General features: G+C 43.1%; 2 protein-coding genes across 5 annotated transcripts; one reads left to right on the top strand and one right to left on the bottom strand.

Annotated features, from left to right (window-relative positions):
- Positions 1–208: 208 nt before the first annotated feature.
- LOC118105126 (actin-related protein 2/3 complex subunit 4) lies at positions 209–3,703 on the top strand. Its single transcript, XM_035152552.2, has 6 exons — positions 209–364; positions 1,041–1,159; positions 1,799–1,910; positions 2,020–2,115; positions 2,913–3,083; positions 3,201–3,703. Exons 1-6 carry the CDS (start codon positions 362–364, stop codon positions 3,204–3,206), a joined length of 507 nt encoding a protein of 168 aa, XP_035008443.1. The 5' UTR covers positions 209–361; the 3' UTR covers positions 3,207–3,703.
- Positions 3,704–4,253: 550 nt separating this feature from the next.
- LOC118104911 (6-phosphofructo-2-kinase/fructose-2,6-bisphosphatase 4) lies at positions 4,254–18,387 on the bottom strand. Of its 4 annotated transcripts, none has more exons than XM_035152206.2 (14): positions 18,205–18,387; positions 12,600–12,716; positions 12,316–12,412; positions 12,154–12,220; positions 11,981–12,055; positions 11,836–11,892; positions 11,631–11,752; positions 10,383–10,590; positions 10,141–10,287; positions 9,954–10,058; positions 9,116–9,245; positions 8,106–8,168; positions 7,927–7,991; positions 4,254–5,114 (listed from the first exon to the last, which is right to left on the bottom strand). In XM_035152206.2, the coding sequence occupies exons 1-14, from the start codon at positions 18,254–18,256 to the stop codon at positions 5,055–5,057; spliced, it is 1,365 nt and encodes a 454-aa protein (XP_035008097.1). In that variant the 5' UTR covers positions 18,257–18,387; the 3' UTR covers positions 4,254–5,054. The 4 variants fall into 4 exon arrangements, with proteins under 4 accessions (XP_035008097.1, XP_035008095.1, XP_035008096.1 ...); XM_035152204.2 differs by lacking the exon at positions 18,205–18,387 and adding an exon at positions 14,123–14,472; XM_035152205.2 differs by lacking the exon at positions 4,254–5,114 and adding an exon at positions 6,002–6,819 and having other exon boundaries at positions 18,205–18,385.
- Between the last annotated feature and the right edge of the window lie 2,754 nt (positions 18,388–21,141).

The following is a 21,141-nucleotide window of genomic DNA, read 5'->3' as shown; positions in this document are numbered from 1 at the left end:
GTGATTCAGTAAGTAAATTGTATTTTGTTTATGGTAACATTCTGATTCAACGTATTTTATTCGATAACAAGCTACAAACAGTCCAACCGCTTGGTAGAACAATGGTGATTGAACGACGTGTCTCCTCTCCACAGAACAGAATGGACGCATCGCAGGTTAGGCTCGTTTTATATCAAGTCTACCCCACCCGGGCGGGGAAACCAGCGCAAAGAGCAGTATTCATGGTCCGCGGATAAACCCGCCTCCCCGAGCGGATAATTACGTAAAAACGAGCGCACCGTGTCTTTACTCGACTATGTAGGGTTTACGGAAGAGGAGTCCCAGGCGTGGCTGAGGAACTTCCGTCTTTGACAGCAGAAAAATGGTAAATCTCCCGCACTCAATCTTATATGTTATTATTATTCAGACTTTTCTATGTTGCTACAGTCGAGCTGAGCCCAGCTAGCTGGCTCCGTGTCCCGTACGGACGAGGTTAGCTGCAGTGAATGGAGATGACGGGCATCATTGACTCGCAGAGATTGAAATGATTGAGATGTGCTGTATTTCCTCTCGGCTCGTTCTCTACTCGCTACTATGACTGTTACTGTTTCTGAAAACTGTCTCTGGACGAGGAGGAGGCTGTGTTTGTATCTGTGGTTCATACGGAGTGATAGTGAAGCCACATGTAAATCAATTGGATGAGCTGAAGTCTCGGTCAGCTGGAATCATCCCGGCCACTGTGGTTCATGCAAGTAATGGTTTAAGACTCAGTAGATGTATCGTGTGTATGTAAGTAACTCGCCTCAGTTTGTACTTTATTTTTGATTGGTTCTATTAAAAAAATGAGACTAAAAAGGAAGTGTCAGCTTGTTAGTGGGTTACAGCAGAGCTGTAGTGACTGCATCTCTGCACATATCCCACTGACCTGATAGTCTGACCCTGCAGGTTGAGTCCCCCCAACTACAGTGGGAGCTGTACGTTGCATGTACCCTGATCTAAACAACCAATAGCATCATCTCTGCATTGTGATCAGACATTCACCTTGTCCCCCTTCTCCTCAGACAGCGACTCTGCGCCCCTACTTGAACGCTGTGAGGGCCACCCTGCAGGCGGCCCTCTGCCTGGAGAACTTCTCCTCGCAGGTGGTGGAGCGCCACAACAAGCCGGAGGTGGAGGTCAGGTATGTTTAGAAACAAGCATGTGGTTGGAGAACGAGCAGTCTCTCAGCCTGTTCCCCCATCTTGGCTCGGCTTCACCTTGTTTCTCGTGCCTTCCAGCTGTTTGCCGATCATCTGCCGCTGTCACACAAGCGCAGACTTGTGCAAACTTGCATAGGAAAATGTAGGAGGGGAAAAATGACACGAGCATGGGCAAGGCAGTAAAATGAGCTGCTGGGGACTTGCTGCAGCCTGTTTGCAGGTGTTCCAGTACAAAGAGTAGATTAGGAGGTTTTCAGTGAGACACTATAAACGCAAAGGTTCTATGTAGAGCCATGCAGGTGTTATCTGGAAAACACACTAGTTCAAATATCTGTGAAGATTCTCAGTCATCCTGGTCATTGTATCTTCAGGAGTTGTGCACTGGACTTGCTTGTGTTTCACCTCTCATCCAAAAAGGCTTCTTCAGTTCAGAGTTGGTTCTGGGCCTTCTGCAGGATTCTTCCAGCTCAGTGGCCTTTCACTGTTGAGAACTACCTTCAGAACTTTTGGATAAGATGTGAAATGTCTTAAAGAAACACAAGCAAGTCAACTGGCCTATGTAAACCTGTTCACAACCTGTTTTTATTTCTAATGAATGTATTTTTTACCTGTGATTACAGGAGCAGTAAGGAGCTGTTACTCCAGCCTGTGGTGATCAGCCGCAATGACAAGGAGAAGGTTCTCATTGAGGGATCCATCAACTCTGTCAGAGTCAGCATTGCTGTCAAACAGGTGATTCAATCCAGCAGGATTTTAGTTGCTTTCTTTCTTTATGTCACATTTACCAAGTTTCTTTCAAAGTATATGCACTAAAAACAACTTCTGTCGTCATCGACTGCAGGCTGATGAGATTGAGAAGATCCTTTGCCACAAGTTCATGCGCTTCATGATGATGAGAGCTGAGAACTTCTTCATCCTGAGGAGGAAACCAGTAGAGGTAAGAGACAGCGGGGGAGGGGTAATAAGCATTGTATATAATGGGATTAAAAGTGAGTGACAGAAGAGGAATCATAAAGTAAACGGGAAGAGTAAAAACATAATGAGGAACTATGTGAACTATTTTTTTAAATGGCTTACCTCATAATACTCTTAAAGGGATATTTCACAGAAAAATAAAAATGCACTCATTATCTACTCACCATATGCAGATCGAGGGGTGGGGGAGTTCTTTGAGTCCACAAAACTCTTTAGGAGTCTGAGGGGTAAAAAGAGTTGCAGCCAAATCCAATCCAGTTGAAGTAAATGGTGACAGATTCTTCAAACGTTAAAGAAAACGCCTCCATACTGCTCCTGTGGTGTCATCCAAGTGTCTGTAGGCCACGGCATTTAAATTCCACTCGAAATGGCGTCATTTACACCAAGTTTTTAGCCTAAATGTCCTCTGGTATTCTCCTATGGATCCACGAGGGTTCGCACGTGTATCACAGCGGTCACCATTTACTTAAATTGTGTTGGATTTGGCTGCAGTGCTGTTTACCCCTGAAACTGTTTTGTGGTCTCAAACACTTCACCCACCCCTCCATCGGCAAAGTGGTGAGTAGATAATGAGTGAATTTTAATTTTTGGGTGAACTATCCCTTTAATGCAAAGATATCCAGTATACAAATATAAAATACTAGAATAATAATTATATTGGACATTCCCATGAATTTAATTACTCCAGTGATGTTTTCATAAAATGTCTGACTGCTCACTCACTTCTTTCTCGTTTCCTTTGCTTCACTGTGACTTCAGGGATATGATATTAGCTTCTTGATCACCAACTTCCACACGGAGCAGATGTATAAACACAAGCTGGTGGACTATGTCATCCACTTCATGGAGGAGATCGACAAGGAGATAAGCGAGATGAAACTCTCCGTTAACGCCAGGGCCCGTATCGTTGCTGAGGAATTCCTCAAGAACGTAAGAAACGTATTCTCCGCTCTGACGGCTCATGGTTTTCTTTATTGCATACAAATGAAATTGATTTAAAAACAGAAATGCCGACAGGAAATAATTAGATGGTGTTCTTCCCCACAGTTCTGATGACAATGTTTGTCTGTGGTCCCACACAAACTGGGAAACGCTCCAAGGGCCACTCAGCATAAAAGAGGAGAACTAAAGGAGTAAACAGCCAATCAGCGAGGAGATGAGAGGAACGTGACCAATCTGGAGATAACACCCTGCTGCACCCGTCTGGAGCATTTCCCTGTACTCATGAATATCAATGACTGTATATAATGAAATGTTTACCGGTTTCATTTTCAGCCACTTAGAACAAATCCCCAAACAAAGGCGGGTCCTTAAAGTATTAATCAAGTTGATAACCATGAATACAGGAGCGCGGAGGACGTGCTGTTGCAAATATATAGACCAGGTTTTTGTATTTTATCCGTGCGAGTCTGAGTGTTGTCACTGTTGTTACAAATAAAATCTCCAGATTTCTCTCTTCAGGAAAGTAGTCTTTGTGGTTTTTGAATCTGTAAAAAACCCACCAAAACCTATGTATGAAAATAATCAAATAAAAAAAGTCTGTTGTTTTATACCTTTTGTTTTTCTTATTTAAACACTGTCAGACATTCTTGGTGCGTGTGTGTGCGTGCGTGTGCGCGTTGCAGCTGTACCTATACATGGATTTTTTTCTGCTGCCGGCGACTTTCTCGTCAGCACTTTGGCCTCGTCTCACCTCAAGCACTCATGTTGTTTCAGCTGCAGAAGGGGAAGTAGAAGCTTCCAGCTGCAGACAGAAGTTGTGTAAACTGCTTCTGTCTCATTTGCTCACATTTACAACTTGAATTAATTATCCAACTGTAGATTAGTGAAGAAAGCGACATTTTCAAATGACCTAATTCTCTTCAAAATGCCTTGGTTTCTTCAAGGGTATTATAGCTAAGCACTCAATGTTTCCACTTCGTTGGATACAAACCTGCTTCACAAAGCTCGGACCAAACTTCGTTGCCCAACTGCACTAAATCTATATTGGTTGAAATAATTATTGAAACTATTAAAAAAAAAAAGCTGAAGCCATGGCACAAGTTATTGCCTTTAACTAGCAATCGCATCAACTGAAGTAAATGTGAGACTGAGGCAGTGACAGGTTGGTGTATAAAAATAACACTTCTTTATTATCAACAGCTTTGAGCTCATGTTACAGTTTTGCATTTCCAATACTTTGAGTGTTGAGATGCAAAAGAGGCATGTTTTGCTATCATTGAAGGTGCGGACTGCGGAATCATTTACATATAACATCGGCCTCACGTGAGATCATATATTTGCTGTAGACCACACAGCTAAAGATAAAGATATATTTATATTACCCCTTCATTTAAAATTGAAATTGAATGTTTTCACCATAGAAAATAATGAGCCAGTCCATCCATTACATCACAAACAGTGAGCAGGCTCATCCTCATACCCATCATCACTGTAGACTCCTTCACGTGGAACCATGATGGCAAAACACAGCAACACGGCAAACATGTAGCAGGAAGTTAAACGATCACTCAATTAAACCACGTGGTTGATACTTAAAAATATATACTGCAGTCAGCTTCATCATCAACTTCAACACAATGAGACCCTCTGTGCAACACAGTGGTTTGGACCAAATACACTGAGAGCCACAACATGTGGTTTTTTAAATATAAACTCTGAGGCCCAAGCTCTCGTTCTGCTCCCAGGTTCCTTTAGATATTAAAAGTGACAGGTATTACACAGAAGTGCATGTGTGTGAGGCAGAGGTGCTGAGGGAGGAGGAGGCCCATCACCAGACAGTCCCCACTGTGAACAGGTTGTGCAGATTGGCAAGGTGAACCAAAGAAACACAAAAGACCGGGGATAGAGAGAGACCACACAACTTCATGGTCCATTAGCAGCAGCAGCAGCAGCCGGGTGTCAGAGGTGAGGAGGGACAGTCTGCAGGGCGTCCTCGGCCGTTCGATGGAGGTTCACATTCTAGAAAGAGGAACGCAGCAGAGTCACATCTCTTTTATTCACATACACGTATGTTTATCAAACATAGGCAGTGGAGAAAACAGCAAATCTTTGCGACTCCGATTTATCTCATATACCAAGGTGTGAGGTTGCAATGCCTGTGCCAGGTCACCAACCTGTGGTTTCTGTACTCCGTGTAAGTTATTGTGTTTGGCAGTTGTTGTGGTTTTAAGGGACACTTCCTGATACTTAGGACTGAGTGTTCTTGTGGTTTAGTGTGTATTGTCTCATGACGCTTTGAAAAACAATTATCGCCTCGTGTCTTTCATAATCACTGCCACATGCTGACTACAGAATATGATCCACCGTAATTCATTTTAAAAGCACTTAATAATTCAAGCATTTTATTATGTGTTTATTTTGCTTACACAACTTTAAAAGAGAAGGATTTTATTGACTCATTAGTCCTTATTTTTATGGTTTTATTATCATAATTATATCCAATGAAATGATTTATGCTTTTTTTTAACAAAGTGCCAGTGTACATCTTGTTATCTGGCCAGAAAGAAATGTGTGTGTGTGTGTGTGACAGTGAGTGTTTTGTTCAGGCTTATGAATGGCAGCACTTCTCTGTGTCTCTGCATATGAATGAATGGGGAAATCTCAGAGGACCTCAGTTTCAGCAAGGACACGGCACTGAACATCTCATCTGTGCATAGTGAGGATAGGAAGGAAATGGCCAGTCCTGTTTGATCTCCACATAGTGTAAGGAAGTGATATCAGCTTAGCAGTCTCGATATATTTTTGTGATCATTTAACTTTAGGTAAAGCATAAAACTAGGATCTTAACTAAGAGAAAACATCTTTCATGACAAGTTTTCTAAAATGAAGCACAAGAAGAGTGTGGCTGGGAAACATGATTGATTGAGCGGAGTTTATTAAGACACAGGAAACAGAAGTATCGTCTTCGTTCTGCTCAGTGATATGAACGTACTGCAAGAACCTTCACAAAATTGATCAAAAAAACTAAACAAAACAATAAAAACTAAGTATTTCTGTATTTCCAGGATCTTCATTAGACAGTGTTAGACGAGAGACAAACTGTGATCGAGGACAGCTCCTAACAAACTAAACAGAGTTGATTTTCAAGTGCAAAATAAAAAGCACAACTCTGTCTGTGTGCAAATCTGTAAAACTTAGACTGGAGTTTTCTGACTCAAACAGAAATAAAGTGATGAGAACCTGGTAAAAACAAAATGATTTTGTTAAATCAGTTCAACAGGCAGAATCAATGACAAAACAAAATTATACAGTCAATGCTTCAGGAGAAGGGGCTGGGATTTCATTGCTTCACAGATACAGCATCCGTTTTTTTAAAAAAAAAAGAGCTTTTCATTCATTCTCCAAAAATGGGAGAATGTGCATGACACACGATCCGTGTCGTAGGATTCATTAATCAATAATTACAAACTGGATTCCAGTCAATTACCAACATCATCACGTTTTAAAATATAAGTGGAGGGAAAAATACCAACAGAAGAGGGTGGAGGAGAGAGAATTCTGCATTTGGCAGGTACGTTGTGCGTTCAAAAGGGGAGAGTGTTCGTAATGAGGGTATACGAGTGAGGGGTTGGATAAGGGGTCATTGGGGTGAGGGGGTGCTGCCTCATTGGTGAGCTGGCACTGTTAGCAAAGCCTCCTCTGCCATCCGCGACACCTCTACGTTCTGTTTGTAAAAAATAAAAAAACACAGAGGGGGAGGAATCAAAACACATGGGGGACTTCAAATCCACCACACACACACTCAAAGATGAAACGAAAGACGTTTAGATTCCAAGTTGTTTTTTTGCATACAGATATATGACTTCACAGATGTAATGATGTTAACTTTCAAAAAGCTTCCTGTGTATACAAACGTCTAAAAGTACATATCTTTGTATTTATTAACAGATTGCTAAATGCGTGTGCAACCAGATAAGCTCACACGTGCGTTTAGACTCCTTCCGCTCCACAGATTCACAAACTCATGCTACGTTTAAGTGCTGGAAAACCGTGTTCTTCTAAATAGGCAAAATAGCTCATCGTCCCTAAATTAGAACACATACAATATAGGATATTTATAAATAAGCTACTGCTGGGGGTGCACATATGGACAGAACAGTGAACAGTGAGTCCAGGCATAGAGCAGATGCCAATGTTTTATGCCTGCTAGAGAACGACATGCCAGGACATCCCCGAAGCTCATCTTCTAAAGTGAGTATCTGCAGAACGTGTACGCTTTGAAATATGGTTAACTTGTTCCATGTCCATCACCTCAAACCCCAAATATAACTCGTAAATGTGAATACATTTTCTGTTTGTATTTTTTCTCAAGTACATATTTACTGCTATAATTCTATATTTGTATTTATGAACCTTGCATTGTATATTTCACTCAGAACCACCACTGGCTCAGTGTGTGGCTGCTTATCTGTGCTGTTGCTTTCAATCCATGAAACAATTTTCACTCAGAGGTATATTTACTTAAAAGGGTGTGAGGGTGAACATGTGGAACATTAGAAGCAGCAAAATATTGATCTGTAATTCACAGATATTCCAGAGCAGAAATCTGCCCAAGGCTCATTACGATTTCAAACAACTGATTGTGAAAACTCAACTGTCAGGATTAATTGTATCTGCAGCTACGAGACAGACCTGTTTGTGAAGCTTACCTCACCAAATGTGGCTCAGCTGTAATGTGTGTGTGTGTGTGTGTGTGTGTGTGTGTGTGTGTGTGTGTGTGTGTGTGTGTGTGTGTGTGTGTGTGTGTGTGTGTGTGTGTGTGTGTACCCACCTCTGGTCTTTCTCTGTGTGTGTTGACCGCTTCCACGTTTAAGCTGATGGACTCCACTTTACAGCCTGAGCCCATAGAAAGGTGAGAAGATTAGTTCAGGAAACAAAAGAGTGGACAACAGCACTGAGCAGAAAGAGATTCAGTGGGTGTAATGTGCACTGGTAGCAGACCAGTCCTACCGTAGGCCACTGGTGTTAACTTCAGCACAGTGTGCAACGGGCACTTCAGGTACGGCAGTTCCTCTGTGTGAAGAGAAATGCACAGAACCACAGTTCATGAAGCGACCAGAATAAACACAATAACGATCTACTATAAACTATCTTATAAGCATCATTTTTCCTGACAAGCAAACTTTGTTCTCGACCCAGTGAGCCTTCTTGTATACTATGGTATTTTGGAAAAAAAAGAAATTTGATCATTTTACTATTGTAGTCTTGACTATGACATAGAAAAACATTTCTCTAGGCACTATTAAGTTTCACACAGTATGTGTTACAGTGCACAGAACATTTTCTAAGTATCTATTTCAGTACAGGGTGTTGAGACTTCATGAAATATGTTAACAGTCAATGTTTCGCTATGTGACTAAAAGCTAAAATTCTGTGATGTTCACTGAACTGTTATTTTTGCATTATTTAAGTATAAAAACTTTTTTTTTTTAATCCACATTTCCCTCAATCTATTTAGCAAATTAAGTGACTTCTTTAATTTCCCATAATGCTGTTCAACAACTTCAAAAGTCTACTGAACAGAATCAGGGCTTATTTCTGTAATTTTCTGTGTCTTAAATGAGCGCATTAAAAAAAGAGTTTGCCTTAGGCTACATCCACACTACTACTTTTTAGTTTTAAAATGCATCATGTTTATGCCTGTTTCAACACTAATACTGGAAACGCTGTTGGCCCCTATTTAGTTTGTAAACTCCTGGGTTACGTTGTAGTCTGGATGCGCAAAAACGAGTTTCTACTTGACTACCAGGGGGGAAAGACTAACATTGTCAATAGCTACTTTCAGGAACACAGGCCCAGTGTATGTGTATGACCACATGATACACATCGTTAGTATGTTACTATTAGTGTTAGTATGGACGGGGAATGTTACTGATGCAGAGCTAAAACCACTTGTGTGGACGGAGATCATTTTAGTTTTCCAACAAAAATGTAGCCTTAGCTTCAGTGAAAGGACTCACCTGCAGTCTTGTCCAGGAAATAGGCCAATAAGCAACGCATGACGGCCTGGTGACAGACGACCAGCACGTTCTCCTGCCTCTCCAGCTCCATGATGACCGGCTCCAACCGCTGCACCAGGTCCTCATAGGACTGAGAGAGCGAAGACATCAGAAAAGGGGAATCAGACTTATGGACTCCAGCTATGAAGGAGTAACACACATGATTTTAAAAAATGCCCCCAAAAAAAGCTGTAGATCTGTAAATGAAAACATCCAGTTAATCCCTCTTCTTCACACGTACTGCTGCATCATTAATTACAGGTTGACATATTGACATTCTACCAAGTGGAATAAATCCATACAGTCAATCAGGATTCCCCCGAGCACTGCACCAGCACTGTGTGTCAGGACAGCCGACTAAGTCACTAATGCCCACATCCATCTTCCCGTGTGAGATTAATGGAGAGGTAATGAGATGGACTAAAGGTGAGAACAGACCAGCGGGCATTCAGCCCCACAGTAAACAACAAAGCCACACACACACACACACACACACACACACACTTTACTGCCAAATGTCGGAGTCTCTTAGTCTCATTAGTTGAGTGAGTGGCCAGCAGCTGTGTGTGTGTGTGTGTGTGTGTGTGTGTGTGTGTGTGTGTGTGTGTGTGTGTGTAAGAGGGAGAGTGAGTATGTGCCACTTTATTCACAAAAGGATGGTTGAGTCCTTCTTGCCAAACTCCAAAATTCAAACAGAGACACACTGTCCGGAAGCATGCGACCCCATTGTTAAACAGAGGAGGACAGTAGCACAGTTACACAACCACACCATCTCCAGAAATAAGTTGTTGCCACTGACCTCTCCTTTCGGGTACCGATAGCGATATTTGTCCTGGTCCCTCAGGGCAAACTCCAGAGGATAGTTCCCCTGGATCTCCTCGTACATCATCTCCTCACACACTCCCTGAAATGACATCGCACACAGATGAAGCTCCAGGAACAGCGCACTGATGTCGAGGCCCAGCAGTCAGGAGCGTTATACTCACTGCATCGATTTCGTTCAAGACCTTCCACTGTTCGTATGGCACACAGAGAGCCTCCGCTGTCTGGATGGTTCTCTTCATCTGACTGGTCCACACCTTCAGGTCGCTGATGCCCTGCGCCTGGATGAACTGGTTCAGCTTCTTAGCAAACTGCACAGAGGTAAAAAATAAAAATACTTTCAAAAAAACTCACCTAGAAACAACTTCTATGCAGACATAACCTATGGTGGAAGAGTTTTATTTACCTCCTTGCCTCCAGTAGTGAGGCCAGAGTCTCCTCCGATGCGTCCCTTGACATTGAGCTCGCTCTCGCCGTGGCGGCACAGGTAGATGGAGCGCGGCGTGATGTGGATGTTCATGAGGTAGTAGACAATCCGGCTCTGGATGTGGTCCAACACCCGGTTCACCAGATAGCGCTGACCCACATCCATGATTTTAATGTAGGAGAGATCCCTGAGAGCAGAGCAGACACAGTGTGTGACGCGACTGAGACAAAACCAACGTGTAGATTTAATACAACCTATACGTGTCTATACCTTTAAGACTGGCTGTGTATGCGTATTATATGATGCTATCATTTCAAGACATGTGACTGATGAAATACATTGTGATTTGCTGATTTGCTTGTGGAGAAGGCAAATGCATTATGGGAAATGCAGTTTGTCTCTCAGCACACTTAGCCTGTAAAAAAGGTTTTAAAGTAGCCTCTCGAACGATGGCTGACAATCTTAACGAGGGGAGCGACACTGAAACAGGTTACAGCAGAGGTTCACTGATGAAAACCATGAAGAAGATTCAGACTCAGATGATGTTCCTGCTGACCAAGACTCAAAAAGACACACGTCTGAGGAGGAAGGGGGGGTCCTCAGCAAGTTTGCCGGTTTTGTTGGTCTTTTCTCTTAAAATGTTCACTACCTTTTGGAAGAGTGCAATGATTTACAATTAAAACAAAATGTTTAACCTATCAGATATTCAGAGGCTGAGAAATAAAATTTAAAAAACTGTTAACGATTCTGTCAGCTCTTCAGAAAAACACTACTTAGGTTTTAGAATAAGCTTTTCTTCAGCGCCTTAGGTCTTAATATTAATCCTAGTACAGTTTTTATTACCTGTTGTGCGTTTTATTGTTCATTACATCGTTTTACTGCTGTAATTAAAATGATTTATCCTTTATTTTATTCCCTGATCTTATTTGCCTTAGTCCTGCAATGTTTTAATCACATCTCCACCAGGTGAAGCACTTTGTAACTGTGTTTTGAAGAGTGCTGCAGAAATAAAATGTATTATTATGGAACGAGCTCACATGATTAATGTCACAACCTTACATGTTTTGGATTTTAAGAATGAGTAAAACACCAAAACATCCACAGTGAGGATTACATTTTCCAACTAAAAGGAAATACTAAATGATTCCCTCTTTGTTCTGATGAATAGGATCAGAACGTACTTAAATATATCAGATGTCACAGCCTCTGCTCCGGCTTCAAACTCACCTGTCCAGAACTTCATCCAGTGTCTCGTAGGAGTTTTCATAACACTTGATCCTCTTCATGAAATCCTCCACGGCCTCCTCTGTGTTACAGTTGGTGTAGTCGGGGCTTTCCAGCTTCACTTGCTGAACGGAGAAAGAGCAGAGGAGTAAGTACGACATGAGCAAAGGTTTGTTTTCTCCAGAGTTAAAATAAAACAGTCACTCACCACAATGTTCTCCTGTATGACATCTGGGTCTTCACACACAGACTCTACGAAGAACACCTGAGACGAAAGAGGACACATCAGGAGGATGAGTATGAAAGTTAACTCATGCGGTGTCTCATCCAATAACAGTGATCCAACAAGTCACCTTAAATCCATTCTGCTCTGCAAACTGGATGATGGTCTCTCTTCTCTCTCTGGTGGTGTTTGTTGCATCAAACACCTACAACACAGGACAATGGATGAGACAGTACCACAGAAAAGTTTTAACACGGTTCACTGCATCCAACGAGCTGATAGAACCATGCACATTTGACCTACTGCAACTTGGCCTCCTTCTTCTGTGAGGTACTGTCGGACATCATTCAGCGCTGCCGAAGCACATTGTCTGCCAAGATGAGAGATAATGGTTGTCATAAATGTCACAAGGTTGGCGGTTAAATAGCCTTTAATTGGCAGAGTAAGGCCGTGAGACTTTCTTACCGCCTGATCTTTAAGCCCTCCTCGTTGTCAGGACGGAAGAACTCAAAGGATTTGTAGATCTTCACAAAATCTCTCCTGTACTGGCCGACATTGAACTCTGGAAAAAATAACGGCCAGAAAAGACAGTTGAGATGACCTCTCTCAGGCGCGACAATTGAAATGCACAAACCCACACTTAAGAAATCCCCTCCATCCTCTAGAATCGTTTGGTTTTTCTCTAGTTGGGCCTTGTTTGGAGTTTATCAGACTGGTTTCACTGAAGCTGACACGGTGTGAGGTCCTACCTCTGGTGGGAACACCGATCCAGTTCAGGTAGCGGGTCAGTTTCTTGGAGATGTAGGTCTTCCCCCTGGCAGGAAGGCCCACTGTCACAATCAGGGTGGGACAGTTGGTCATACAAACTGGAATGAGAGAGAGACAGAGAAAAGCTTCAATCCAGCTGATCACATAAAACATGTGATGTGCCGACAAACGTTGATCTTTGAGCAGCATGCTTTCATTTTCAAAATGATCCCTTGCACCATCTTGTACAATTAAATAGTTTTAACATCAACACTAGATTGCCCTTATCAGTGTGATGGTGTAATCCAGCCCTATCAGAAAAAGCCACACCACTCGGATGATGATGTCGACAGCGAGGAGCAGAGGTCAGGGTGGCACCGGGGACGAGTCGGAACAGTTGTGAAACACTGCATATGAACTTCTCCAGACAACTGGAGACAGCTGACAGAGTGTGTGTGTGTGTGTGTGTGCACAGATGACTGGGTCAGAGAGCGCAGTCATTTCAGCACAAATGGTGTGGTGGTTAGCCTGACAGCAAGAAGGTTCCCGGTTTGGCCAGCGTCTTTCTGTGGAGTTTGCATGTTCTCCTTGTGTCTGACTCGACTTTTCTCCGGGCGCTCCCACTTCCTCCCACAGCCCAAAAACAAAAGTTGGGGACTCCAAATCGATCATCGGTTTGAATGTGAGCGACAATGGCTGTTAGTCTCTGTATGGTGGCCCTGTGATACGGTCAGTGTTCCTCGCCTCTTGCCAAAATGTCAGCTGGGATTGGTTCCAGCTCCCCCACCGCGACCCTCAAAGGACAAATCATAACAGAAGAGTGTCCTTTCTTGGAGGATGATGCCCTTCAAAGAACGGACTAAAAGGGGATCCGAGCACAGAGCTGTTTAGATATCAAGCATTACAGTACATGTAACAGCCTCCTCTCCGTCTGTTTTGCTGCTCTCACAAAACTTGTGCACAACATCTGGAGCTCGTGGTTTTTCAGTGTCATCTGATCAGAGCATCCCTTCCCGGCGGGGCCCCAGTGGGGGAGACACTGGTCACGCACAGATCAAAACAGAGCAGCCGCAGCACATCCACAGGGCTCATCGTCACTCACATGACCGCGGGGACACAATAATCCCTGTTTACCAGCACCTGCATGGAGCTCGACCCTGCCCACACGGTAACAATGAGATGGACGAGCCCGCTGCCAGAGCCCTTTCTCCTGCATGCGAGCAGCCTTCATCTGCGCCGGACGCCATGTGGATCCTTACGTAACTGCGAGGACCAGATGGCCGCAGCAGCGAGACGTCTGAACTCTGTCAACCGAGCCCCCCGCGTCCAAACGCCGCAGGAGAGAGAGGGTGACAACGCGGGGATGTGGAGGCAGAGGACGGATTAACGTGAATTATTCCAGTCACCACGCTGCGTGCTCGTCCATGAGACCACTACACACACACACACACACCGAGGAAATGAGACGCTTCCACAGCTACACACACACACATGCTAACATCTGTCGCCACGTCTTCTTACGCACCCTTCCTCTGAGAAATGTGTTTTTCTGGAAGGCCATTTTTATACGGCATCCAGATCTTCTTCAGCGGGTTCTGCGTGAGTTCCCGCGGGGTGGACGGCGATTTGTCCTCCATCCCGTCGGCCGGAGAGCTGGAGGCGGCCGCGCCGGGAACACGGAGCCTTTTCCCGTGGTGCTGCCCTGAAGGTGACCTGCGTTTCATCCGCGCTGCTGTGCGGGATGGATGCGGGATGGATGCGGGAAGACAGTCTGCCCGGCGCTTCTCTGCCCCAACAGGAGTCACGTGCTCCGGTCTGGCCACACAACGGTCTACCGTAATGACCGCAGCGCGAGCGCAACACGCAGCCTCATGTACCGTAAGTAGCGTGAGACATGCGCGCGAACAAAACAATGTAAATGCGCCATGACTAAGATAAACATGAGAGAGAGAGTTTCTCTTCACTCAGCCCTAACATGGCAGCTTATTCCTGGATTCACTCAGTTCGTGCTGAAGAGACCAGGGGCGTGCACTGACATTTTGAGGGCAAACACCCCCATCCTCCATCCTAACACAGGCTCTAGTTCCCTGTAAACTGGTTCAAGCTACGGAATGAGCAGCGACGTTAGCCTTACGCTATGGAAGGGATGCTATAGTCTAAAAGACAATTGTCACAAAGGGCAAATATTAATTTAACTCAGTCTATAACTCAGTGTAACCACAAATTATTTTTCAAAACACATGTTCATTTTAAGCAGTAGTAATGTTTTTTTTCAGCCACTTGGGGGCAGCAGGACAAACTAAACATAACATTGACCAATTATCACCCCCAAAGTTCTGGTGGCAAACATAACTTGTAAATGATTTTCTGTTCACATTAAGAATTTGCATAGACCACCTCATCCCACTTTTAAAAAATGAAGAAGCCAATACGCTGGTAAAAAGTGCTGCCAACTTGCACTTGTGGCATCCTTTGGAACAGAGTCTAGGCAGTAGTGAGCCTGGAGTGGAGCTGCTATTTCGAGGCCCTGTTGATACACATGCTCAATAAATTGCGGGTCAGTCTCAGGTTTCCATTATGACCTTTCACCCAGTTTTTAAAGCATCAACTAGCCAATTAAAAGCAGACGTGCCAGAAAAATGAACCTTTGAAAAATATCATAATAAAAAAGAACTACCTGAAATGACAGAAACTATCTTATAAATTAGTTGACGTCTACTTTGACCTTTGAAAGAGATAATCTTACTGTGTTATCTAGGGGTCAAGGAGGTCAAAGTGGTGATTTTGTGTATCCCACATCTTCATTGTTGCTCCATTATGTTTGATCTTAACTTTGTACAGGGGTTTTCTTTAATAGTTTCTTAAGACTTGAACATGCCTAAGTTAAGTTCTTTCTCACAGAACTGTACTGTAACATAATATTAACTTCCAAAAATGAGAGTTAACCAGTCAGCCAAAGAGCAGCATCATCGTGTTCAACCATTAGTATGGGACTCAGTCCAGACTGGGAAGGCTGCTGATATACTAAAGCAATATCATATCTTCTGTAGACCTCATGAGGATGGAAGTCCTTGAGCAACATCATAATGTAATAGTCTGAATCATGCAGTTTTTTCATGGTCTTCGTGAGTGGAGTATGATGCATGAGCTGTTGTATGTTTCATCCCAAAAAGAACCACTCCTGGTTACTTTGTTTGAAAAAAGAAGATATATAACTGCAGGAAAATGTGCTATATGGGAGGTGGGCACTGACAACAAACATAATCTGCAGAAAACACTTTGACATGATACAGCAGGAAAAACAACATGGGTGCAAATAAAATGAATTATGGCTGAATTCCATTCAGCTACTGCAGATACAGGCTCCTAGTACTGTGCAAGCCGGCTCAATGTCACACTGTCATTGGTGACTGTTTACATTACAATGACAACATGTTGCTTCCTACCAGATCTACCAGGACACGTTAAATTTGTTCTGTGACAAAAGCAAACACTCAATCACTTGGTGCTGCAAATTTTCACAAATATATATTTTTTAATGTGTTAATCATATTCTTAACTAGAAGGGCCCTCAGCACATACCTTCACTAAGGCTGATTAGCCACTTTATCACTATATTGCATACATACATATATTGAGATCAGATACGTATACATGTACATTAAATGCAGGCAAAACATCCATTCTCTGACCGTTGAAAGGAATAAACCAACAAATGAGTGAAGGTGAATATGAATATGAAAACTGAAAGTATTTACATAACAAATATTTCAAAGTTCTTAGCTCTATTTGTTACCTTGGTAGACCACCCCCCAGATCATCATCTAGATCTGCACCAAAATTCTACATACACTCTACATATGCCAGATTTTCTCATAAAATTCTTTGCATTATTTCTTGAGAAATTAATTAAATTGTCAAAAGCACAAACAAGCAAACAAAAAAACCCGCCCTGTCTCACAATGTTGAAGAAAGTGAAGAGCAGTTAGGATCGTACATTTAATCTGCTCCAAATGTTAGATTACATGGATCTTCCTTGGCCAATATCTAATCACAATCCAAAATGTTTCATTCAGGATTGTTATTGGGGAAGTTGCACAGGCTGGTATTGAGCACTGGGGTGTTACAATATAAATTACACCCTAGACAAACAAACAGCAATGGCAACATAACCTCCCTGGTGGCGGTGCTGACTGCATGGAAGATAATCCTCACAACACGCGTGGTGTTTTTTCATAAACACCACAGAGACTTGACCTGACCTTTTCTTCCACACACCTCACAGAGACTGATACTTCACATGCAGACAGTGGCCATCAGATGGCAGCACTGCTCTCTCTCTCTCTCTGCATCTGTCTGGTGGGGATGCAGGGTTGTGAACTACAGATACATGAAACACCTGTAATACAATCCAGCTCTGCAGCACTGACACAGAACAACTCATTTCTGCTACGTCTAATGCTTAGAGAGTCCAGCAACACAGACATGAACCCACCAACTGCACCAATCTTTACACAGACAGGACTTAATGTGGAAAAGTTAATGTGCATTTTTAGGTGAGCGTGCTTATCTGTTCATCTGTAGTATATGTGTTCGCTCTGCACCACCAGACACATTCATTATAGGAAGCAGAGAGTTTGGAGCAACAGGGCCTGTGACCTGAATATGGAGAGATGGAGGTTTTCTAATTAAAAAGCTCCAACTGTCTCATATTCCCTGACTGCCAGTGGACTGTAATATATGTCAGGTTCATCGGGTCCACACATAAATGGCACACTAGCTAAATCAAGGATGTGTTTAGGCTATTTCAGCTGCAACAAACACGTGGCAGTGCATTGCAGAGTTTTTAATTGTCCCAAACTGTACTACCTGTGGCTTTTTAAAATTGTATTACTTAGCCTAAAATAAATCCGGAGCAGGCAGCAGCCATTGATTTGTGAACCTGTTCCTGTTCGAATAGATGTGAGCTGCTCCTCCTCCTCTGGGCAGCTGCCAGGCTCTGATCGCAGCCTTCAGCTCTGGACCCCACACTGGAAAAGTCCTGTCCCTGCACAGTTCACAGTGTTCACACAACACTGGGCAGGGGGAGGTGGGGGGGAGGAGGAGGAGGAGACCCCCTCAGCACCACTCAGTGTTTTCATATGAACCCACTCAGCGCGCAGGTGTATGTGGTGCTGTGTCCATCGGGAGCACAACAATCCCAACAAAACAGACAGAACAAAACGCAAAAAGCATCAACCTCTGCAGCATCCTCTGCATCCCATCCCATCAGTGTGTGTGCACAGTGTCCTGGTAATAACAACCGAGGAGAAACCACACGGCAGCTGCACATATATTTAACCACCAGTCTTTAGAATCACACCCTCCTCCTGCTGCTCTCTCTCTCTCTCTCTATATGAATACATACACACGTGAATACAGAGGTCTGCGCCTGTCGTGGTTATGTAGGGTAAAGGTGACAGCGCCGACAACACCTCGACTCTTGTTTACGTCTTGCACGACTGCTCGACCCCTCTCTCTCTCTCCTTCTCTCTCTCTCTCTCTCTGTGCTCTGAATTAAAGATCCAACCTCCAGCACACACATGAGATTAAAGCGTCGCGTCCTACCGGGTCGCTCCTGGTTCTGTGCGGGCTTGGCGCGGCTGGAGCAGCCTCTCATCGTTGGCGTCTGTCGGATGGAGCGCAGCGCAGCGCCCGGTGTCAGTGTACGTGCGTCCGGCAGCAGCGTGCACTGATGCTCGCTCTTCTTGTACACACACCCACACTGAGAGGGTGTGTGTGTGAGGTGTGTGTGTGTGTGTGTGTGTGTGTGTTGTGTGTGTGTGGGTGGGGGGATCTCAGGCAGGAAGCAATGAGGCTTTCTCCAGAACCGAATGTGATGGGGTAGTAAAGTCTACCTGCCCCCTGCACCCTCCCTCGTCCCCACCCACTCTCTGACAGCTGGAAAATGTCCTCACTTGTCCTCACAGTCCTCAGGACATGAGTGGAGACATTAACATAGTCACATTTACCCAATACGCAGAGCTGTACCGGGATATCAAATATCCAACATTTACAGTCTCAGACTTACAGCAATATACTATTCCCTCCACAGTGTTGTACTCACCTTATGGGGCACTTATTTGTGTGTGTGTTTGTGTGTATTTTATTTTGATTTATAGTGTACAAACCACACACTGACAATACAAAAAACCTGCACATTAAACACATTACAAGAGAAAATGTACACACAATGAAATGAATTAAGACGTGTAACAATAACATTTAAAATAAAACATCTAAAGACATCCAAATAGCCACAGTGTTATTCCAAAGATTCCAACTTTTATTCCATATATTCACACTTTCAACTCAAGCAACTTCAAATTATGTATATTTAATAATAATTTCCTTAATTGTATGCTTTATCTACTTTTATATATATATATCCTCAGAATGGACCAGAACCACGTACCAAAGATGGACAAACTGTGACAGCTGAGCTGAAAGAGATGTGTCCGATATGGGAGGAGGCCTAACACAAAGCCCAGGCCAGGCCCAGATGGAGGCAGGTTGTTGGGGCCCCTTGCCCCTTTAGGGACAAAGAGAACTAAGTAAGTTAAGTAATGTGACTATAGAATATATTCATACTGAGAGAGTATCTGTGATTACAATAGAATGGTCTTTTACAGTACTAATATTGTGTGAGTAGAGCGACCATGCAGTCATGTGAGTTGAGAGGCTCTCTATGTACTTGATAAAAGTTGCCATATTCTATGTTAAAGGTTCATCTTATTATTGTATATTAATGAATTAGCAGCTGTTCACGTCTGAAATCCACAGTCCAACTGATAGGGGCAGATATGAGGAAGATACCTCTTGAGTAATGCAAAATACATTTGTAAAAACCATGTTTTCCGGATTACACAAATTCACAGTTGAATGTTGCAATGTATAGTCTTGGTCCAAACACATGCAGACAACAGGAACATATGAGCAGGAAGAGCTCAGTGTTGCAGGAACAGGAACTTGCAGAACTTGTTTTTCCTCAGTGTCACTAATTAAGTTTCTGTGATGCAAATAAACCAAATACTTTAAAAGCAAACATCCTGAAAGTGATTGAAATTAATTGCTCAAAAAATGCAAACTGACTGTTGGTAAGTATGTGATCATCAGAGGAGTCTGAGATCAAGGTGCGATAAAGACACATACCAGTCAAATCGGTGATGAGTGCCGAGAAGTGCTATGACAGCCACACTAAGGATTTAAAAAAAAGACATGGCACGTGCCTCGAACCACAGAGATTATAGCAGAAATGATTTTTTTTTTTTAAATGGGAGAGAGACAGACATTAGTGAAAATTAGAAGAAAACGTGAAACTCAGAGAGCTGAAGGTTTCTATGGTTGTGATGGAAGAAAAGAAGAGAAGTGGAGAATCGTTTTCACTTTGCTATAGAGTGAAATTTATTTATTTTTTAAAGTAACCATTGATTTCAGATGAGTTACCTCGTGATCGTTATAGGGGTTTAAAATGAATGAAATTTTAACTTTGGGTGTCAGGGGAAACACTCACACGCACGCACTAACACTCACACACTCACACACACACACACAGTTGTGTCTCACTTTAGAGGACATTACATTGACATTACATTGATTTCCTGTAGACTCTAACCTTAACCATAGATGCTACTAACTTAACCCAAACGTACAACATGAGTACAACATGCGATCATGAGTAATACCTGGACCACACACCCACACCCACACCCACACACACACACAAAGATTTGCGCAGCTATTCATCATTAGGCCATAGCAACAACTTCCATTCATTGTGAACAGCTAAACTAAAACCATTTAGTTTACTCTGGAAAAAGAGCGTATACACATACCACACACACACACACACACACACACACACACACACTAAATGCCAGCAATGTGACCCTCTGGAGATTATAAGCGAGATGTGATGTGTCTGTGAGGACTTCAGGCCGTTCCAGTGGAAGTAATGATACACTTATCAGCAGCCTGTCATGTAATGCCAATAATTGTCAAGCACAAGGCGTGTGTCTGCACATGTGTGGATTAATGACACACTAAACTCAAACACAAACACAAACACACACAAAGTATAGAGGAAAGAAAGAAAGACAGAAAGGGAACTGCTGAGGTCCATAAAACAATGAAGGACGTGAAAAACGCACAGAAAGGGAGCAACAAAAACATTTAAGGTCGAGCGGCTCTCGATGGATGTTCAGCTTATTCCTGCAGAAAAGGACATAGTGATCGACCCCCCCACTTGTGTGACTCACACCCAACCCTCGGGCTGCATGCTCCGCACTCAATTGTAACACTAGTCAGACCTGTCTCAGTGTGCTTTATCACGTAGCCTATTCACAGCACATTTGAAACAGTCCTGTGCAGCACACAACTGGACTCAATTGTTCCAACAATTTTCTTTTTAACTCCTTAAAATGTGTTTCTTTTGAACATTAAGACATTAGTTATAAACACTTCACCTAGGAATTGACTCATTTGAGAGAGATATGCTGTCTGTTA

This window comes from Hippoglossus stenolepis, chromosome 3, assembly GCF_022539355.2.
Source record: "Hippoglossus stenolepis isolate QCI-W04-F060 chromosome 3, HSTE1.2, whole genome shotgun sequence".
Classification (NCBI taxonomy): domain Eukaryota; kingdom Metazoa; phylum Chordata; class Actinopteri; order Pleuronectiformes; family Pleuronectidae; genus Hippoglossus; species Hippoglossus stenolepis.
Note: the sequence above shows the minus strand (reverse complement) of the source record. Positions and strands in the feature narration are given on the sequence as shown.

Coding starts and splice junctions, on each gene's coding strand:
- LOC118105126 (XM_035152552.2), top strand. Junction 1,160..1,798: donor AAGCCGGAGGTGGAGGTCAG/GTATGTTTAGAA, acceptor CTGTGATTACAG/GAGCAGTAAGGAGCTGTTAC. Junction 2,116..2,912: donor TGAGGAGGAAACCAGTAGAG/GTAAGAGACAGC, acceptor CTGTGACTTCAG/GGATATGATATTAGCTTCTT.
- LOC118104911 (XM_035152204.2), bottom strand. CDS start 14,321: ATGAAACGCAGGTCACCTTCAGGGCAGCACCACGGGAAAAGGCTCCGT. Junction 12,413..12,599: donor GATCGGTGTTCCCACCAGAG/GTAGGACCTCAC, acceptor TATTTTTTCCAG/AGTTCAATGTCGGCCAGTAC. Junction 5,115..7,926: donor CACACAGAGAAAGACCAGAG/GTGGGTACACAC, acceptor TCCTCTTTCTAG/AATGTGAACCTCCATCGAAC.